Consider the following 20,152-nt stretch of genomic DNA (forward strand, 5'->3'; position numbering starts at 1 on the left):
ATACTATCAACATAGCCGATAAACACCTATCGGAATGTAAATGATCAAATATTTACACGTTCTGTAATGACGATAATTAATTACATGTATAGTGATGAATTCAAGCAGTGAAACTGTGCAGTATCAGTGGTCATAATGGCTCATCTGTGAGTCGTTCTATAATGAATGATCATATAATTTCATAATTTATAACGAAATGTAAATTATTACTTTATGCTGATTTATTAATAGTTTAAATAAAAACAATAAATAAAAACAAGCATACATTAACTATGTAGTCTTGCTCAACTGATACCAATAAATAATTATAATTATCATGTAGGTTCCTACATAGTGAAACCAGTAAGAACAACTTATAGAACAGGCGAAACCTTGGAGCTGACATGTCTGTATAACACTAGTCAGGAACAAGACTGGTATTTCAGACGCTTTCAAACAGAAAACTGGATACTCTACTACACCCAGTCTGGAGAAAAGGATGGATGGAAGACGGTTACTCTAACCTTACCTAAGTTGACCCTTTGGAATAGGGGATGGTACGCATGCGTGTTGATAGATGATTGTAATGCATTTGATGAAATCTCAAATGAAAATCAAAGGATCTTTGTTGATGTCTTGTACGGTAAGTGGAAAGAATTAAACTTTCAATTTGTTTCAATTTCTATTGAACTAATCTTATGTTATAGCCATTTAAACTCCTCGGATTTGACTCACATATAACCCAAGATACGATTGGTGTATGGACATGTTAAGAGTTCAAATATTTTGTTCGGCGGATAAACTTTTAAATGGCACGGAAAAAATGCGCCGTTATTGATGAATTATTTAAGTAAATTAAAAAAAAAACATTTCAGACATTAAGTCATATACAGAGAAACGATTCCCTTGCCGTATCAGCATTTACCACAGGATAAGAAAAGTTGTTTTGAACTATATTCATAAGTTACACAATAGAGGCTTCCTCAATACGCCCAGGCTCATGTAGAGTCTCACTCGCGGTGTCTCGAGTGATGTTATAGGTTAATAACACGCACATGTCTAAAAGGAAGTGTTCGGTTTAGGATACACCGGAACTAATAAGGAACCCCTGTGGCATACTTTAGAAGCCAAGCAAGTTTGGCGTCAGAGAAATATTATCCGGATCTCTTGTCCTTAATTACGAAAAAATTAAAAATTAAAAAAAAATCAAATCAGACAAATGTTCCTCCAAATCGTGAAGGTATTACCAAGAACGAAATTGTGCTTATGGTAAACATGTATCGGGAAATAATCAAATATTCCAATAAGAAAATAATGTGTAACCGATATGCTTTTCTATACTAATGAATTACAACATATATTACGATACAAAATTAAAGCTAAAAAAGTAATGATACAAATCTTGAACATTTTTTTTCTTCAAATTGACAGTTTATTATTGTTACATATACTTGTCAGTGATATTGGCATTTTATCAAGTAAATTGAACGCTTATGGTGATCACCATTTAGATGTAAGAGAACATCGCTATTAAGAAACCAATTTCAATTAAGAAACCCTTTTTCAACTTCCCTTGAGTGGTCTCTTAATAGAGATTGGAGTTTATGCGTTATATTTTAAGTTATAACAGGAAATGATTATGTACCGTCAATAAGCAACATATAAGAGAGTAGGACTTGTGTTGTGGTCGTACTGTCGAGCAGTGCTCCGGGTCTTGTTGTAACATTCTTAAAGCACAGACTGCGATACAATGTTTGTTACAATACACTTAGAAATTCCTAAAAAAAATATAAGCATTTAATCAATTTTATTTTTGATGCCAACGTTAGTTTATTACTTTGTGAATTTTCTCAAACATAATAGGTTTTTTTCACGAAAATTTAAAATTAGATATGTTTGCATTTACTACTCTTTACGTTATCCCATCACCATGAACGTGACCAATAAACAATTATAGCGCAGTAAAGAGAAAATCGCCGCTATTCAAAACCACGTACTAGTAGACATGTTAATAACAAAATCTGGACCGGATTTGAATACACTGATAAATGGCACATATGATTCTAAATGTTTCGATTGAAAGGCATCTTGCTTACCATGCACCAAAGTTAAATGACAATAAAGCCTCCCGAATGCAAAAATGGCTAATATATCGCGTAATTAGTTGAGCCACATACCATCGTCAAGATATAATCGCGCATATAAATTCTTCGCTTTACATGCAGTGTACGTAAAATACCATTGCTTTCCCACTCCATAAAGTACCTGCACCATCATTGTTATTTAGTTTTGTTTAGATAAAGCTTTTTATTCTGAAAAACGGTTCTATTTTGATTTGCTATCTAATATGTTAAGCTAGCATTTAAAGTTTTTCTTTGTCTTACGTTGATGCCTCAGAAACATGCAGGGAAAATGGTATCTTCACTGGGTGAGTACTTTGGAAAATTGTGAAAATAGTATGATACAGTTCTAACACGTTTGTTTTCTTAGCACGGATATAGATGTTTTTGTTCTTATCGTGATAGTATAATTTATTGCCAAATTGGATCGACATAGGAAAAAACAAACAAACTGCCTGACCTATATTTAAGTTTATATGAGATAAAAGCTGCTTTCCAATATATCTATATCTGAAGAGTTGAATTGAAATTTAACAAAAAAAAAAGAAAAACAACAAACAAACAAACAAAACAGTTTAAGTATCTTTTAAATATTTTTCATTGTTAATTTTGCATTATTTGGATATATAAGAATGTATTTTATGACGTTGCATACAAACGTGTGAGAATGAATCAATGATGACTTATGACACGTTGCTCAAGGGATGCTTGTGTTGAGATCATGAGTGGGTCGTCATGTGACGCAAGCAATGGGACTGTCGCCTCCATACACACCCAACACAAATCGGTGATGCTGTACGGTTTTGCTTTTTATGTGCTTCAAATTCCGACACCAGTCAACATCGGCAAGTATACAATTTTTTATATTAAAGTATGATTTTGATATCAAATGACACGATGATGTTCTTCCTGCATGTTTGCTTTCACCCTGGGATGTATGTGCGGAAATGCATTTGTTTACATAATAAACAATACATAATAAGAATGGCCTCCCCTGTACATCAGATGCACGCGTATGGTGATCGGGCGTTAATTCGTTTTGTGCGGCTTTTGTATGTTCATCTTCAGACAAGTTTTTAAATAGCTGGGCCGCTATGAATAAATAATTTACTCAATGTATGCTTTCTTCAGACTGAGTTTAACTTGCTATGTTTTTATGTACAAAAGGATGAAATCAATATTGGTCTTTCCTCAGGCTTGAGGTTAACCGCCGATACGTTGTTGTGGAAGAATTTCGTGTGGGTAGACGGATCACCGTTAACATTTATGCATCGGTAAATCACTATTTTTTCTTAATCCCATTGATTGCTATAACACACACATTTATATATATATATATAATGTGAGCACCAAACGTGAAAAAAACTCAAATTTCCTTTGATTCAAGTCTTTAAGTCTTTTCATTGAGCCTTTTAAAAATCCTGTCGTAACACAATTTGAGTATCGAATATCAATGTGGTATGTATCTCTGTACAATGTGCATACTTACCTGTCCATGTCCGATTGATTTGTCAGTAACGTTTCCTTTTGGGGGCATTTTTTCCCCAGACTATCCAATGTGAAGTGTCCCGTCTGCTTAGATAACTATCCTGTTGGCATGGCAATGACACGGGTCTTGATGAATGGAGAGATTCAATGGTTACCAGCTGTAGAAGACACTTATGTAACGTGTGAATGGCAGATTGAACGACAATACACAGGTCGGTAGTCAGAGGAAGATATTTCTTACTTATTTAAAACGAATAAAAGTACTTATGAAACACTAGCGCGGACATTAGAAACAACATTTGTTATAAAATTAGGAGAAGGACCTGAAACGTGTTGTTTGATATCGGTTACATTCTTTTCCTTTTAGGCTTTTAATTTTTCTATGTAATATTTACAAATTTTGACAATAAATTCAAATAAGATTTGATGCATCTTTAATCATATGAAAATTCCACGCCATTTTTTTCTGGAGATATGTGGTTCAATGTATGTATGCCTATTTTTGCTTAAGATATTACGAACGAAAAAGGGCGAAGAAGGCTAACATCACGATTAATGACTTGATGACAATGACGCGTTAACGACTCAAAACAATGTGCCCTATTCCATGCATTGTAGTTGTTTCAAAGTTAATTACGTACGATGGAACACACCTGCATTTGACATCTCCTAACAGACACGAACACATACACACATATATATAATCAAAATCTGGCTTGATGTGAAGCTTATGTAAAATACATATATAAATTCAATTCAGTTCCTAATATCTCGGTAGGGCGAAGGTTTTAACCAATAACCTTATTCAATTTCAAACAAATTTATTGACGTAAGCACTTGTGACAAAATGATTTGACATCAGGCAGAGCCTATTTACGTCCTCTCCAATACACACCACCACAGTAGTGCAAGACAAACTACATTACAAGAAAGTGCATAGGGGGCAACTCATAAACAAACAACATACTTTCAACTAAAAATCTTGATCATCACACTATTGTTGTCTTATAAATAAAATATATATATGGATAGATAACTTGATATACAACAAATCAAGTCATAAATTATACATTTGTTAAAGAGAACTTGTAAACATAAAATTAAGTAGTGAACTGTCTTGATATGGTATCTTAATTTAAGATTATATTACGCTGTGACTTTGCAAACACACCATATTGTGCGAGCGCTCAGTATGATGTCTTCCTGTAATACAATGTCATTAACATCAACCACAGATACACCGTATCAAGACATTTCCGTGTTTATATACGTACAATCACATATTATCTGGAATATAGAGTAAAGTTGTCGTCGTGTTTGTAATCTTATTCACGTTTTCGATCTAATTTCCGAAAAAAGTTATATCGCCTATGTCCCTAGCTTTTACCTATCATACTTCAGTAAAATGTGGCCTATACCAATTTATCGTACATGTCAAATATAATCATAATTGAAAATTAAAAAAAATCACAATTATTACTCAAAATTTACATAACGTAATACATTTCAGAAATTTATATAGTAACTTCATATTATACGTTTTGTAGATTAATTATTCTATTTATATCTAAAACAGGTCTCCGTATACCAACAAGTAAATCCACTTACATAGGAAACAAGGCTATGTTCCAGTGTACGTCTGGCGAGTTTATATCGGCTGTATACGTATGTGACAGGACATCTGACTGCAGCGACGTATCGGATGAACGGAATTGTGGTATGGCTTAAAGCAGTATTTTTCAGTAGTTCATATCATCCTTGTTTTATCTCAGGTCTATTTTTTAGAAGTAGCTATATAAGGAAAATAACATTCGCATTTCTTTTCCTTTCCTTAAAGTATTATCATATTTCATCATTTTTCTAAGTAAGGAGTATTTTTTTCGAGTATCAATATACATAAATATGCTTTATAGGCTTTATGATTTGTATGAATTATAATTCTATTGTTTTGGAATATCAATATACATTTCTATGCTAACTGTACACTTGATACAAGGACGTTTTATGTTTTTATATTATCAACGGAATCGGTTGTAATCTTATTTTACTTGCATGTGTACATATTCCTTACCTGTGTATCTTTTCCGATATTGCCAAGTGTGTCACATTATTCTAATATCATTGGAATGTTTATAAATAGTTCACTTAAACGGGAATTCTTCAACACATAACCTTTCTTTTTTGATAAATATCTTTTGGATCTGTTTATCTCCAAGACTTATTTCAGAAACTAATCTACCAGTCTACATACACAGTCAGTCATCGGTTCCGTTTTTTCTGAAAGTTCAGTGGTTCCAATTTTCTTCGCAAAGGATATGTATTGAACTTGAATTGATATATTAATTTCAGAGATGTCTATTTTTCAATCAATTTATTTTTATCTAAGAATATATTGTATATAATGATGACGTAAGAATATATGAACAAATATGGTTTCAGTGATAGAATGTGCCGGTGCGACGTTCCAATGTGATTATGGAGGATGTATATCAGCCTCAAAAAGCTGTGACTTTATAAACGATTGTGCTGACGGCTCAGATGAGCTGATGTGCAGTAAGTTATAACAATACTATCCAGAATGTACCTCAACATAATCTAACATATTATTCATATAAACGAAGCATTAACAAAAATACGTGAAAAGTATTTGTATGTGATTGTTAGTTGCAAATCTAGGAATTGAATCCGTTTATTGGAAGACTACCTTGATGATCAGTACATGATATCGTCATAATTATTATTATCAACAGTTTAACTATCATTTATTATCATATTTTGTAAAAATGATTATATCATATGCGTTATTTTTTAACCCGAACATCAAGTATCTCAACATAGTTTAGATATACGCCATTATTTATCATTTTTTCGTGGATATGTTTATGAAGTTGAAGTTATAGCATTAAATTGTGTATGTTGATTGCAGATTACCCCCCTTGCGGAGACGGGTATTGGAAGTGTGCCAATCAGGAGTGCATACCTGTTTATGACGTATGTGATGGTTACATAGAATGTATAGACGGAAGTGACGAAGCGGATGTACTCTGCATAGGTAATTGCAATGATATGGACATATGTTTGTAAATATATCGTATCACATAGTTCATCACTTATACAAATAAGATTTTTTGAATGAACTTAAACTAATATAAAACTATGATATCACATCTACCTGCATCTTTGGTTTTGATTACCTGGTGTCTTAACCTCATGTAAGTATTATACGCTAAGGTGGTTGTCGTTAACTTTGAAAAAACATCTTTGAATGTACAATAAATCTTCTGCCCTCGCTGCAACCCTGCTCTATCATTCTTTTTTCCATAGTTGTCTCATTGGCATCCGATTTCATATGACCCTCTCACTGTTGAGAGGACGTGAAAACTGGATGTACAACACTATTCAATTATTTATACAAATTATTTTTCGTTTCACAGCCAACAGTGTGCTACCCACCACGTTCACCTTTCGGTGTTTCGAGCCTGATCGGATCCTGCCCCTTGCAAGAATATGTGACGGTTTCTCAGATTGTCACGATACAAAAGATGAAGCGTGCGACAGGATCTACTACTCCTGTCTATCGTGGGCCGACAACACCAAAGAACGACAACCATCTGAAGTGCTGGTCGACTACGGAATGCCCCAGTATGGTAATGATATACAAAAATTATAACACGCTTGACCATTTCATATTTTATGGCATTTTCAAATTATCTAATGTGTAGGGGATTATGGTCTCCCGTTGAACATAACATATCTTTCACGAGTATGGCAGAATATAGAAGTTTAATCGTTAACATAGTTCATGACGTCGTCTCTTTGTGACGTTACTCCACGTCAACTTGGCAATTCCTTTTTGAAAGGACTGAACAATGCAATTTAAGCGTTTTCTGTTGTCATCGGGGAATCTGTTCATGAAAAGCCAACGTCAGTTGAGTATTTTGTCAAAAACTTATCTGAATATTTCAGAAATACCGCAAAACGACATATTCGAGCGGAAAAACCGTCACGTTTCAATGAGGCAAAAACAAAGGTTCGCTCTGAACGACTTACATTTTCACTGCAAACCGTATTATTTCAAGGAAACGATACATGTTAATTTTATATCATTGAAATCATTTTAGCACTTAACTTACTTGCATCGCCTGCATTGCATACTAATTTTGTTTAATTTGTTTATATCCTTCTGAATTAAAGATATGTGAAGATCGGAATCTTAAAATCTTAAACCCGTGAAATAATTTTAAATGATACGGGCCTTTAGCAAATTATTTCACCTGTTTAATGAGTTTCATGTTATATGGCTATTCTTGTATGGTCCCGTGTTCTTTATTTATTCGATATTGCATCTTTATTGTCTTATATTAATGTATCTATGCTGGTGATTTGCCTTTCATCAAATCCAAATCCCATTGTTTGCGAAGTCTGAAATAGATTGTGATGTCATGAATTTCGAATGGCGCAACAAAAAAAGCTGTCCCACATTTTGACTTTAAACCTGGCAAGATATGAGTTGTCTCTGTTATGTGATAAACATATTTTAAGTATGTTTTTATTTTATATGATATTTCATGAAACTAGTCTTGAAGAATTAACTGTTGCTCGTCAAAGCTCCCAAAACAATAAACTTTTAAGACTCGTTACATAACATACCTTATAAAATAAAAACTCGTTTAAGATCATATCAATACCTAGCACTCAATTGACTTTGTTTTTCAAATTATCAATTTAATCTTTAATAGGACCATTGACTGTTGAGTGTTCCATTGGAGACAGTGAAGTTCATACCTCGTGGGGATTTTCCGATGAACAAGATATATCGACACTCTACACGACATCAGTAGTTTCGGATGCACTTTGGTTTGAAACGGAATGGATATCGTGGCAATACACATCGATATTGTACAAGTCCCAATATCAAAAGACAGTTATGATGGCATCGTCATCCTCCTGTGTACAGTACATCCGTGCATGCGGGTACTTTTTGTATTCAACAGGATTGATCATTGAGTGGAAAAATGGGAAAGATGGCATTCACAGAATGTATCTGGAGGACAATATGGGGTGTTTTGGACTGTGTTCGCACTTCGGGTAAAGGATATGTATTTCACATAAGAGTGTATGATATTTAGATGATTTTCTTTCTATCTAATAACATATCGATTGTTTAGAGGAACATGGACGTATCTCCAACATGGAGTGCTTCGAAGTAAAGGGTCGTATCTCAAAATCAATTTTTTGATTTTGTTAAATTACATTTCCGACTGAGCATTTCATATAGAATATGTACTTTATATCAATGGAAATTGTCTAATTCTTTTAAATCACATAGTATTTTAACATAATTAGACCATTTCAATTGATATAATGTACCAATTCTGTAAGAAAATCTCACTCGTAGTTGTAATTTATTAAAATCTAAAAACAATTGATAAATTTGAGATACGGCCCTTTACTTCTAAGCACTCGAATTGTTGGAGATACGCCCTTGTTTCCTAAACAATCGATATTCTAGAATGATTAATGTGTGAGTAACCGTAAACTTAACAATTGGTTAAGTACATCACGAGAATGATATAACATTAACCACGAAAACCTTTGTTTTTTATCCACAATTATACTGCCAATGTGTAGTAATTTCAATATTTCATGTCAATCTCATCATAGCACCGCAAGTAATGATTATATATTCTTCCTTAATAATGATGGTGTTACAATATAATTTGAGATAAACTATCTGAAGTTTTTGCGCTCCCCTCCCCTTATTTTAACACAAAGCCTAAACAATCCCACGCACACATTAAAACACAAGCGATATATCTTTCTTTTCTTGTAATTTAAAAACACCAGGTTATAGATACTGTTGCCTGACCAAACATATCAACCCTTTGTTAGTTGTTAAAGGTTCGAACTTGTACGTTTGATGAAAGTATATACATGTATTGAGTAAATTGTGTCACACTGACAGCACAACCTTATTCGTCGGGAATTCCACAGGCCACATTATCCTTATGACCTCGTATATACCAATGAAACCAGGGTATCATGATCAGTTTGTTTAGTAAATGGTCTGTTTTGTTACATTAGGTGTGAGGTACACTTCAATTTACAAGAGAATGAGTATTACGATGGAAATGAAGATTTCGGTTGGATACCAATTACTGACAAACACCAGCTTCCAGTTACAGCCTTGAGGTCGAACCGACTTTCTGTGATGGGCGTGTCACGATTGATCTGCTCTGAAGGTGCTCGTGTTAACCATGTTCATTCCTTATTTTTCCTTTTAAGTGTGATGTCAAGAAATCCGATTTGTGGAATAATTTAGATGTTCTTTCATAAATCAACTATCGGTTCTATATAAAGTATATCGACTATCAGTTCTATAATAATCAAATTAACTATCGATTATATTATAAGTATATTTATTATAGGGTAGTTAATTAATATATCAACTATCGATTCTGTTATAAGTATATAAACTATAGGGTAGTTAATTAATATATTAACTATCGGTTCAATAATCAGTATATCAACTATAGGGTGGTAAAGTTGTTTATTTGATAATCAACTATCGATTCTATTATAAGTGTATCAACTATAGGGTAGTTACTGACGAGTCTTAGAAGAAAGAAATCAGTTGCAAATTATCCCTAACATCAGTAACGAGTCCAAGAAGGACAAAACAGTTGAATGATGCAGTTTAGCTCATTCGGCTTTGCTGTATCACATTCTGAATTTATTGTATTTACCTTAACTAATTAAGTCTTTGGTCCGGTATATGGATAATCATGTAGCCGCGGAAGAAGAACAGTGAACACACTCAGAACAATGTTAAGTCGAATATGTATGAAATCCACATATGTATATCAAAAAACCTTTCTATAAAGACAGCTTCTATATAGCAAAATCTGTGTATAAAGACCACATCTGTATCACATAACCATTCTATAAAAAAAACACATGTGCATAACTGAAATCTGCCTATAGCGATCACTTAGTTCCAAATACAATACTATGCATTGCGTAAACCTAAATAATTTCTATATAAGGTTTCATATACATAAGTTTTATCCAATGAAGACGAATGACCTAGAAAATATGTTATATTTCATGAAGTTAAGAATAATTAGTGTACATGTCCAAGAATTGACGTAAGGTTTGTTTAAAGCTTTGTTTTCCCGAAATGTATTTTTCAGTCATATTGTATGAAGGACTAGTTTGTCAACCTTACAGGTTTACACAACAACAACAACACCGATGCTGCAGCAGGTTACTTGGAATGTAAGAATAGCATCCTCTATGACCCCGCATTGAAGTGCTTGATGAATTTTGACCCGACTGGAGAGCCAATTGCCTGCCGAGATTTAACTCACCTTGAAAAATGTGGTAACTGTTTTGAAACTTATTACGATTTTCTTATATGCCATGTATGACACAATTGTATTTACATCACACTCTTCTTCAACTTGGTTAACTCTGACTGCGAATAGAATGGCGTAAACGCAGTGAAAAATGCTCAGTGGAGTAATAAGCGCGGGAATCGGTAACATAATCATGACGTCATCTATTTGTGACGTTACGAAACTCAGATAGACGGTGCAATTTTGAAAGGACTAAGAAACGCAATTCTAGTGTTTTATCCTGTTATCCGATGTTCTGTCTACGAAAATGAAACGTCAAGTGATTATTTTGTCAAAAAATAAACTAAATATTGCGAAAATAGGTGTACAGTTAACTTCTCAGTGCTGTATGCTAACAACAAATGGCTGAAGTGTACAGCTCATATACAATGTAGAGCATAAGACGATGTCACTACTAAATCTGTGACAATACACGCTGTTCTTGACAACCATAGTTAATCAGAGACAGAAATTTTTGTTTGTGAATATATCAATTACACAAAAATGTTTCTTTCATTTTGTAAAAAATAATCCGGTGTCTTTACGTAGATTCTCCTGAAACTATATTTATTGTCTTAGCAACTAAAACTGTCCTATTTAACAACGTCGAATCACATTCTAACTTTAATTTTCTTCCTACAGTATTCCGACGATTTTTATGTCAATGTATGCATTGCGTGGATTTTTTTTTGCGTTTGGTGGTATGAACGCAATGGGATACAGACAATCTATGTAACGCACTGCCAAATTCAATATAAAGCGCCAACGTCCTATATATCATATGTCTGTATCCCATTGCCTTCATACCACTGTAAATGCAATAAAACGCTGTTCAATCTTTATTTACAAGTGACTAAGTCATATATATTTCTCTATTGTTCACACATGGGTCTCAATCAAGAGAGTTTGATGTATTACATAAAAGGGTGTCTTTGAGAAGCCATGATTCCTTGTCTTTAATATCAATTCTATCTGCTTATAATATCACAATTCAGTATGATTACTGAGTGTATATTGAAAATACCCCGACATTATACCTTGGTATCTTTCATACCTAATCGACTTTCTCGTAAATCCGTTTTTGTTTAACTTTTACTTTTGTTTCAGAAAATTTTACATGCCCTGACGACTATGCTAAATGCCCAGGATCTTTTTGTTTACACATGCGCTATATCTGTGATGGCACCGGTCACTGCCCGCACAAGGAAGACGAACTTGATTGTGGTTTGTGTAACGCTACTCTCCTCCCTTTGATTTTTCCTCGTATTCCGTATATTCTTTTTTCCCTATATATTTATGCATTTTTTATCACTGAAGTTTAGCGTGCTAGGTTTTGTGCGTAGTGTTGTTATGACTCGAACTATCTACACAAATCTGATATAGAAGATACATATCATATTGTACACAATTGACTTTTCACCAAGGCTCGTGGCATATCAAATTATTGAACTCGTATGATAAATTTCATATGACAATAGTCGATGTGAATGTACGTGACAAACTGACTTCTCTAAGCGAGAGTTTATGTCACCTCGTCCCGAAAGTGATGTTCGGTCATGTGTGACTACAATCGGGGTACTCTACACCTGGTCAAGCTCGTACACGGACATATCTACGTACCTAACTAGCGTGATCGTAGACTTGTCATTGTCGGCATGTTATACTCTGTTGTATATTTGTATATTATATTTGATCATTATTCACAACATTGTCGGTCATTTAAGCTTTTCTATTTATGTTATGGAATCAAAACATTAGATACTGGTTTTTATTTGTTCATAGAATCACCCAACTGTACCAATCACTACAGATGTCGAGGCGGTCGGTCTTGTATTCCGTTTGTATACCTTTGTGATGGAGTACGGCACTGTCCCATGGGAGACGACGAACAGTTTTGTGAGGACACATGCCCGAAAGGATGCACGTGCCAAGGACTCTCATTCACGTGTGACGATGATCACGTGAGCCTTCGTAATATCACATCAAACGCCCGTTGGGTCAGCCTGAAGAATAATATGGAGAACGTGACCAACCATTTCCCTTTATCGTTTCCATTACTCACAAGTCTTACATTGAAATCGTGCTCCATCCATGAACTCAGGATCAATGGTCAAGCGATATTCAAAAATATCACTGCCCTCAGACATCTTGACATTTCATCAAACCGGATAGCAATTCTTCCCGAAGGCATTTTTAGCGATATCATAGAATTAAGAACGTTGATACTTAACGGCAATCCGTTGCAATCAATTTCTGACGGAGTATTCACTGGGTTGAAAGCTCTAAGAAATCTACAAATTTCTCATTCAAATATGAAATCATTTGCTGTCGAATCTAAAGTCTTTTCGGACCTTTCATCACTTGAATACCTAGACATGTCATCAAACATGATCGGCAGACTACCTAGAAGCTTATTCAGTAAACTAAGATCATTGCATACATTAATCCTGAACCACAACCCTTTGGTATATATAGATGGCCAAGCGTTCTCTAAATTATACTCTTTAACTAACCTACAACTTTCGTATATCCTTTCGGCAAGAATCGTGTCTGACGTTTTCAATGGTCTTCAATCGTTAACAACTTTAAATCTTAGCTCAAGTGGCATACACGATCTGGGATTTAGAAGTTTTCAAGGTCTTGGGAATTTGGAAATTTTAGATATTCAAAAAAATCATTTTGAGGTGCAGGAATTCATGTTTGAAGGGCTTGACAATCTTCAATATCTTTATGCAGACTCGTACAAGATGTGCTGTATCAAACCGGCGACCGTTCTTGAGAAGAACTGCTTCGCCCCTAAGGATCTGATTTCTTCTTGTTCAAATTTGATAGGTTCTGATTTCTTAAGAGCATGCCTCTGGATCATAGGGTTGTTGGCTTTGTTAGGAAATATCTTTGTGATAACCTATCGTGTATTATTTGATTATGTAAATCTTAAGAAAAGTCATGCGATATTTGTACTAAATCTGAGCATATCTGATTTCATTATGGGAATCTACATGGTCATTATTGGTTCTGTCGACACCTTTCTGAGTGGAAGGTACGTTGTGAATGATTTGGGATGGAGAAACGGCACACTTTGTGTAACAGCAGGGTGTCTGTCGGTAATATCGAGTGAAATGTCAACTTTTGCCATTCTTATGATCACTATTGACAGATTCATAGCTATAGTGTTCCCATTGTCACTGCGGAAGATCACCTGGAAGACTGCTGTAGGAGTCTCAGCACTACTCTGGATTCTGTCACTGATGCTGGCCATTATACCTCAGGGCGTATTCCCTAGTTACTTCAAAGGAGAATTCTACTCTCGGTCAAGCGTCTGTCTCGCCCTGCCACTCACAGGAGAATCTGTATCGGGACAGGAGTACTCTGTCGCAGTCTTCATAGGACTAAATGGTCTTTTGTTCCTGGTTATTCTCGTTGTCCAGATATGTATCCATAGAAACTGTAAAGACAGCGGAAGTATAACCACGACGCAGAACCGAAAGCGGGAAATTTCTTTGGCAAGATCTCTTTTCCTTGTCGTTGCCACGGATTTCTTGTGCTGGTTCCCAATTGGTGTCTTAGGTTGGTATAAATTATCTATGTTGTGATTATTTTTGTTGCAGCAGTTTTTTTTCTTCCTTGATCTCTTTTGATGCCGCTGTGTGTTAATATTGTGCATTTGAAATGAAAATACTCCTTTATCGCACTAATAACCTTTATGTAGCCGTGAATATCTCGGTGCGATATAAGACAAATTAAATAAATATTTACTGCAGCTATATTGTCCGCGTGGTGTTATAGAAAGGACCGCAACGCACTTTAGGGAGTACCATAACCTTGTGATATCATGACTCAGAAAGCATGATTAAAAACAAAAGTGTAAGTTAGAGTGCTACCCATTAGTTCAAAAACACTTAAGATTCAGTAAATGCTGTCAAAATATTATGCATTCTTATTGTCTGTCTGTTTTGATTATGTTAATGCTTTTATAGTCTATCAATAGTCAATGCGGTTATTGATCATTTGCAGGTCCTAGAAATGCAACATGTTTGCAAAAATATGTCTTTTAAGAAATAATGTTACATTGAGAGCATACTTTAACAGAATAGCATACGTGTTTTACGAGATAATTCAAATAATAGAATGTTATAGAACAAAATATTTTCACGTATAGAAGGTATATATATTTAAAATGATGTTATTCATCTACTCCAGGTGTTTGGTCACAATTAGGGGGATCGGTGTCGCCAGACATTTACGCATGGGTGATGGTATTCGTACTTCCAATCAACTCGGCAATCAATCCCTTCCTCTACACGTACATCTATATTAAGCGTAAACAGGGATGTATTGTAAGTATTTAAGTTTGAATCATATTGATCGGTTGTCTATTTGAGAACCGGGACTGAATATGTTCTATTGAGCAATTAAAAGTGGTGTCCACAATTAATACACGTTGATCGTCATTGTGTTTAATCGCACCTCGGACTTTGTTGCATTTGATTAGTTATAATCCGACCACGTGGCGACTCTTTTAAACAATAGAGGTCAGTAAAATTTTTAGGAAGAAATATGACGGCCCTTTGCTTTCACTTCGAAACTAATCTGCACTAAAATAACACCTTCCTTTTAAGAGTTATATAATAATATTTTTTATGAAGTAATTATTAACTTCGATAGCCTTCCATTGAAAAAAGATGACGATGAACTGTTACAATCAATAAATAAAATCTTTTATTAAAAAAGGGAAGGATGTAGAGTTTGAGAGCTTCGGTGTATTAAATGAATCCTTCCCGCATTTCTACCTGGACCCTGACTGGTTAAACAGGACAAAATATATATCAGGTGTATCAAAGGGGAGGTTAAGGTTCTCAGTGCGATAAATTTGTTAAATAGTTTGCTATTGACCTACTACGGCATCATAGAGGGCCAGTAAATTACATAGGGAAGTTAAATTTGATGAATTTGACCATCCCTCTTTTGTTCCATGGAACGCGGTGGCCGAGTGGTTAAGGTGTACCGACACTTTATCACTAGCCCTCCACCACTGGGTTGGAGTTCGAAACCTACGTGGGGCAGTTGCCAGGTACTGACCGTAGGCGGGTGGTTTTTCTCCGGGTACTCCGGCTTTCCTCCACCTCCAAAACCTGGCACGTCCTTAAATGACCCTGGCTGTTAATAGGACGTTAAACAAAAACAAACAAACAAACAAATCCATGGAAGATCAGTAACAAAGCCATATGAAATAATATAACAAACCTGTATGAAATATTGGTGATGCAAAACTTATAAGAAATGTTTATTGTGCTCGCTAATGGTACATACCGATCTCTTTACTTTGCCTTGGCACTCGTGAAACATATCAACATTCGATTTTTTGTTTTGTTTTCGTTTTGTTTGTTTGTTTGTTTTTTGTTTTGTTTTGTTTTGTTTTGTTTTTAGTTTTGTTTTCACTATCAACACAACATTTCAACATTTTTTGTTTTGTTTTTGTTTTGTTTGTTTGTTTGTTTGTTTGTTTTTTTGTTGTTTTTTTTTTTGTTTGTTTTTTTATTTTTTTTTTTTTTCACTATCAACACAACATTTCAACATTTTTTGTTTTTACACAATCAACACAACATTTCACGATCCTGTTACAGGTAAAAGGAGTAAAAGCATTTACTGGGACTGGTAGAGGGAAACAGTCCATGGCTGACGGTACGAACGTGGTTCATTTTAAGTGACAAAAGGAATATCTAGATCTGATTGAAACACCTAAGGCTATGTAAAGCGATATTATTATCCTATCTGAAGGAAATCAGATATCGGTCATTTTTTCTTAAATATATTTTAATTCATCTTTTGATATACTTCCTATTGATAACGCACGTTGTAAATTTGGCTTAATAAAATTACAAAGATGTATGAATTAAAGATTCAATTTTCGGAAAATTTATTGAAGGTTTAAACCGAATAATCTCAATTTCATGAAAGATATTGATTTATTCCGCAGGATTTAATGCAAGCAATAACCTGAAAGAAATACACTTCAGTAAACTCTTTAAACCACAAAAGGGTAATGTCAGTTTGGAGATGTACTCACTTGACAAGAAATTGTCGCCAACGGAGGCATACCAGATCGCCAGCAGGATCATGGAGGCCGTGGCATTCCTTCACCATAGATTTACTATCCATGGAAATATAGCTGACCAAAATGTCTGCATTAACGATGGATTGCAAGTATGAATAATAAAAATTAACATGTCATACAAAACATGTTAAGTTTGATTAATATGAATGTCGCTTGACTACTGCCAAAGCATTTTTTTTTTATCTTTTTTCCTACTAAAATCCAACCTACTGTCGAAGAAATTAGAATAATTTTTTCGTGTATTGTGTTTACAATATACATGTATGACACTTATCGTAAATGGTCGAGAAAGCTCAGTCGGATGATTCTATATGCTGTGGAAATAAATTGAATTAAATTGAATTGGATGAATGGATGGCAGTTCACTACTGTTACACGAGATCCACTTCCCTTCATGAGTACACGCAAACAAGTAAATCGATGATCGATCCTTAAATATTCATCAATTGATACTTTATTTTACACAGGTGACGAGGCGAGCTAGCCTGATGTTGGATCCATCTCCGATAGGTGGGGACCAGGACTCTCGTACTGATATTCTACAATATGGAGTCCTAGTGAAAAAACTCCTACGAATGCTGGACAGACATTAACTAATGTTATACTATCTTATCAATTTTCATTTCAAATAAACAGAAATCAAAATGGTCATGAATATTCTGTTGAGATTATCAGAAATCGATGTTTCGAAATAATAAAATAATGGAAAGAAATATTGACCATTCGGAACTAAATTACTATGAACAATTTTAGATTGAGGAAACTACAGACTTTTGAGCATAGCCGCTTACCTCGCTATTGACTCCTGACATCTTTAAACTAACATTTACAATAACTGTAATGACTTCAATTCTACCTACAAAGTCCATGTCAAAACACTTCTCTATGTTGAGGACTTGGATGTGGGTGGATGACGGAACATTACACCAGCTACATAGAGGTACGATCGATGAAAACGGAGGGAAAGCGGTCGACATCTTAACATTATGTCCTACTTTCATTAACATATTAATCTCCCGTTTTACCTGTACAGTGTTTCCCTTTAACCTCTTGGGTGTAATTTCCTTGTAACCACAAGATTGTAATTTCTCTGTCAAGGCATGAGTGATTACATATTAACTGTTCGTGGCTCCGTTCTCATTACAATGATTTGAATATGGACTTGAGGGAGTTTGGCGACTTGTATTTATTCTTGTATTTCATGCTACTTTATGTAATACATTTATTGATATTTTGCTTTCGTTTTATCAAAATATGGTTTTTGCATTAGATAGATTATTCATAACATCCGATCGTAGACGGTACTTGATCAAACAGCATAGATGTTGTTTAGATACGTGTATGAGCATATTGTTTACGAAGTTTATGTAACAGTACATAAAGTGTCCTGAATTGTTCAAAGATAAGCGTTTATAAGATAGTTTAAGTGTCACTTGTTGAAATAATATGTTTGCCTTTGTTGTTATATTAGGGATCAACCAACCAATTGAAGAAAACAAATTTGAAACAGCCCCTGTGTATAGAAAGTTGAGCCAAGGATAAAATGTCTGGCAGCCACTGATTGGCCAGTATGTTATGAAGTGAGAAAATTGATATGAAGCCTGACAGGTAACTATCAATAAGAAATGTTGATACAAATTTCGTAAGTCCGATTGATTTTTTTCCCAAAAGTTCAGGTAATAATGATTAACAGGTAAACATTTAAGATTTTTGCGAATTTGTACTGCGAAATTCACCCATTTTCAAAATGGCTACCCTGGAGAAACTTTGTTTTTGATTGGGTGTTATATCAAACACTAAACTTTTGTTATAAACCATAATTGTCATACTGAATTCAAAAATTTGAATGAAATATTCCAAAACGTTAACACTAAAGTCTATGGGAAAACAATTGGTTGGTTGGTCCCTATTAAACGTATAACCAACTTTTTATGTTATTTCATTGTTTGGCTATCTGCGTTTTTCCAATATTTAACTTATACTTATGGACTATGTATTTTCATACAGCATAATATCATGCAAACAACATTTTTGCGTATGCTTAATATATAATACGGATTTGAATCTTAACTTAAGATGTTTGGTTTAAGATTTTTGGCTTTTGTAACTATTTTGTTCTCAAATATTGTGTAGATAATGTAATAAATTGTGTCTGATTAATTTGTGTCTGTTGCATTTTTCACAATTCTTGATATTGGCATGAATACGCTCCATCATATAGCGAGAATACGAAAATATATTAAGTTATAAATTAAAATGTACAATTCATGTATGGAGAAGTCCTGGCAGTAGTTACAAATGATTTTAACGATCCCTCACTTAATGGAAACTCACAGACTTATATTAATTGCAAACAAAAGATGATTCGAGTTATCAAGTAACACTGTGGTACAAATGTCAGCCTCGGTTTCATTTATCATTTTAATGGTATCTTTAGGGTTATCAGCAATTGACTATTACTTAAATATGAACTCCAGATACTAATAGTACACTGATATTCGTTAACAAGGACCAAAAATGAAAGACTGGTTAGGTTGAATTGACCTAAATGTTTAAGGCGAGTGTTGTCACTGGAGCAGAAAACGCTTACTCTTCGGGAGCGCATTGTCTTGTTCGCCTTTTTTCAGACAAATATGCAAATCTGTATTTTTCTTTATTTTTTGTATTATGTTTTTTTCATGTAAAGTGTTTGAGATTAGATTAAGATTTCAGTATTCTTTGATGCTTATTTTGACAACCTTACGTAGTTTTAACACATCATGTGCATATTTTCAAAGTACATGCACGTTTTAAAGAAATACAAACTATTTAAATTTACCAGGCAGTCATTCATTTACACATACCTTTATTGGTAACTTTTTGATTATTCATTCATTTTTGTTTTTGTTTATTTATTCATCTTTTTATTATATCAGCTACCCACCCATTCATACCTGCAAGTGCTACATCCACAACAACTGTCATAGCAAATCTAGGTCAAATCCGGATGTACATATATTCTCAAAATGAAGACTACCGTCGTTACAATGGAACACCGGGGCATTTCACCGACC

At 34.3% G+C, this 20,152-nt stretch overlaps 1 protein-coding gene across 1 annotated transcript; it reads left to right on the top strand.

Moving 5' to 3' along the window:
- The first annotated feature begins 3,267 nt into the window (after positions 1 to 3,267).
- LOC117318188 (G-protein coupled receptor GRL101-like) lies at positions 3,268 to 18,676 on the top strand. The gene is made up of 15 exons (XM_033873217.1): positions 3,268 to 3,373; positions 3,648 to 3,799; positions 5,164 to 5,304; positions 6,027 to 6,140; positions 6,514 to 6,639; positions 7,022 to 7,234; positions 8,327 to 8,675; positions 9,672 to 9,829; positions 10,818 to 10,970; positions 12,092 to 12,208; positions 12,767 to 14,551; positions 15,185 to 15,321; positions 16,609 to 16,666; positions 16,962 to 17,188; positions 17,567 to 18,676. Exons 1-15 carry the CDS (start codon positions 3,366 to 3,368, stop codon positions 17,690 to 17,692), a joined length of 3,864 nt encoding a protein of 1,287 aa, XP_033729108.1. The 5' UTR covers positions 3,268 to 3,365; the 3' UTR covers positions 17,693 to 18,676.
- Positions 18,677 to 20,152: the final 1,476 nt, after the last annotated feature.

The sequence above is a fragment of the Pecten maximus genome, chromosome 19 (genome assembly GCF_902652985.1).
Source record: "Pecten maximus chromosome 19, xPecMax1.1, whole genome shotgun sequence".
Lineage (NCBI taxonomy): Eukaryota > Metazoa > Mollusca > Bivalvia > Pectinida > Pectinidae > Pecten > Pecten maximus.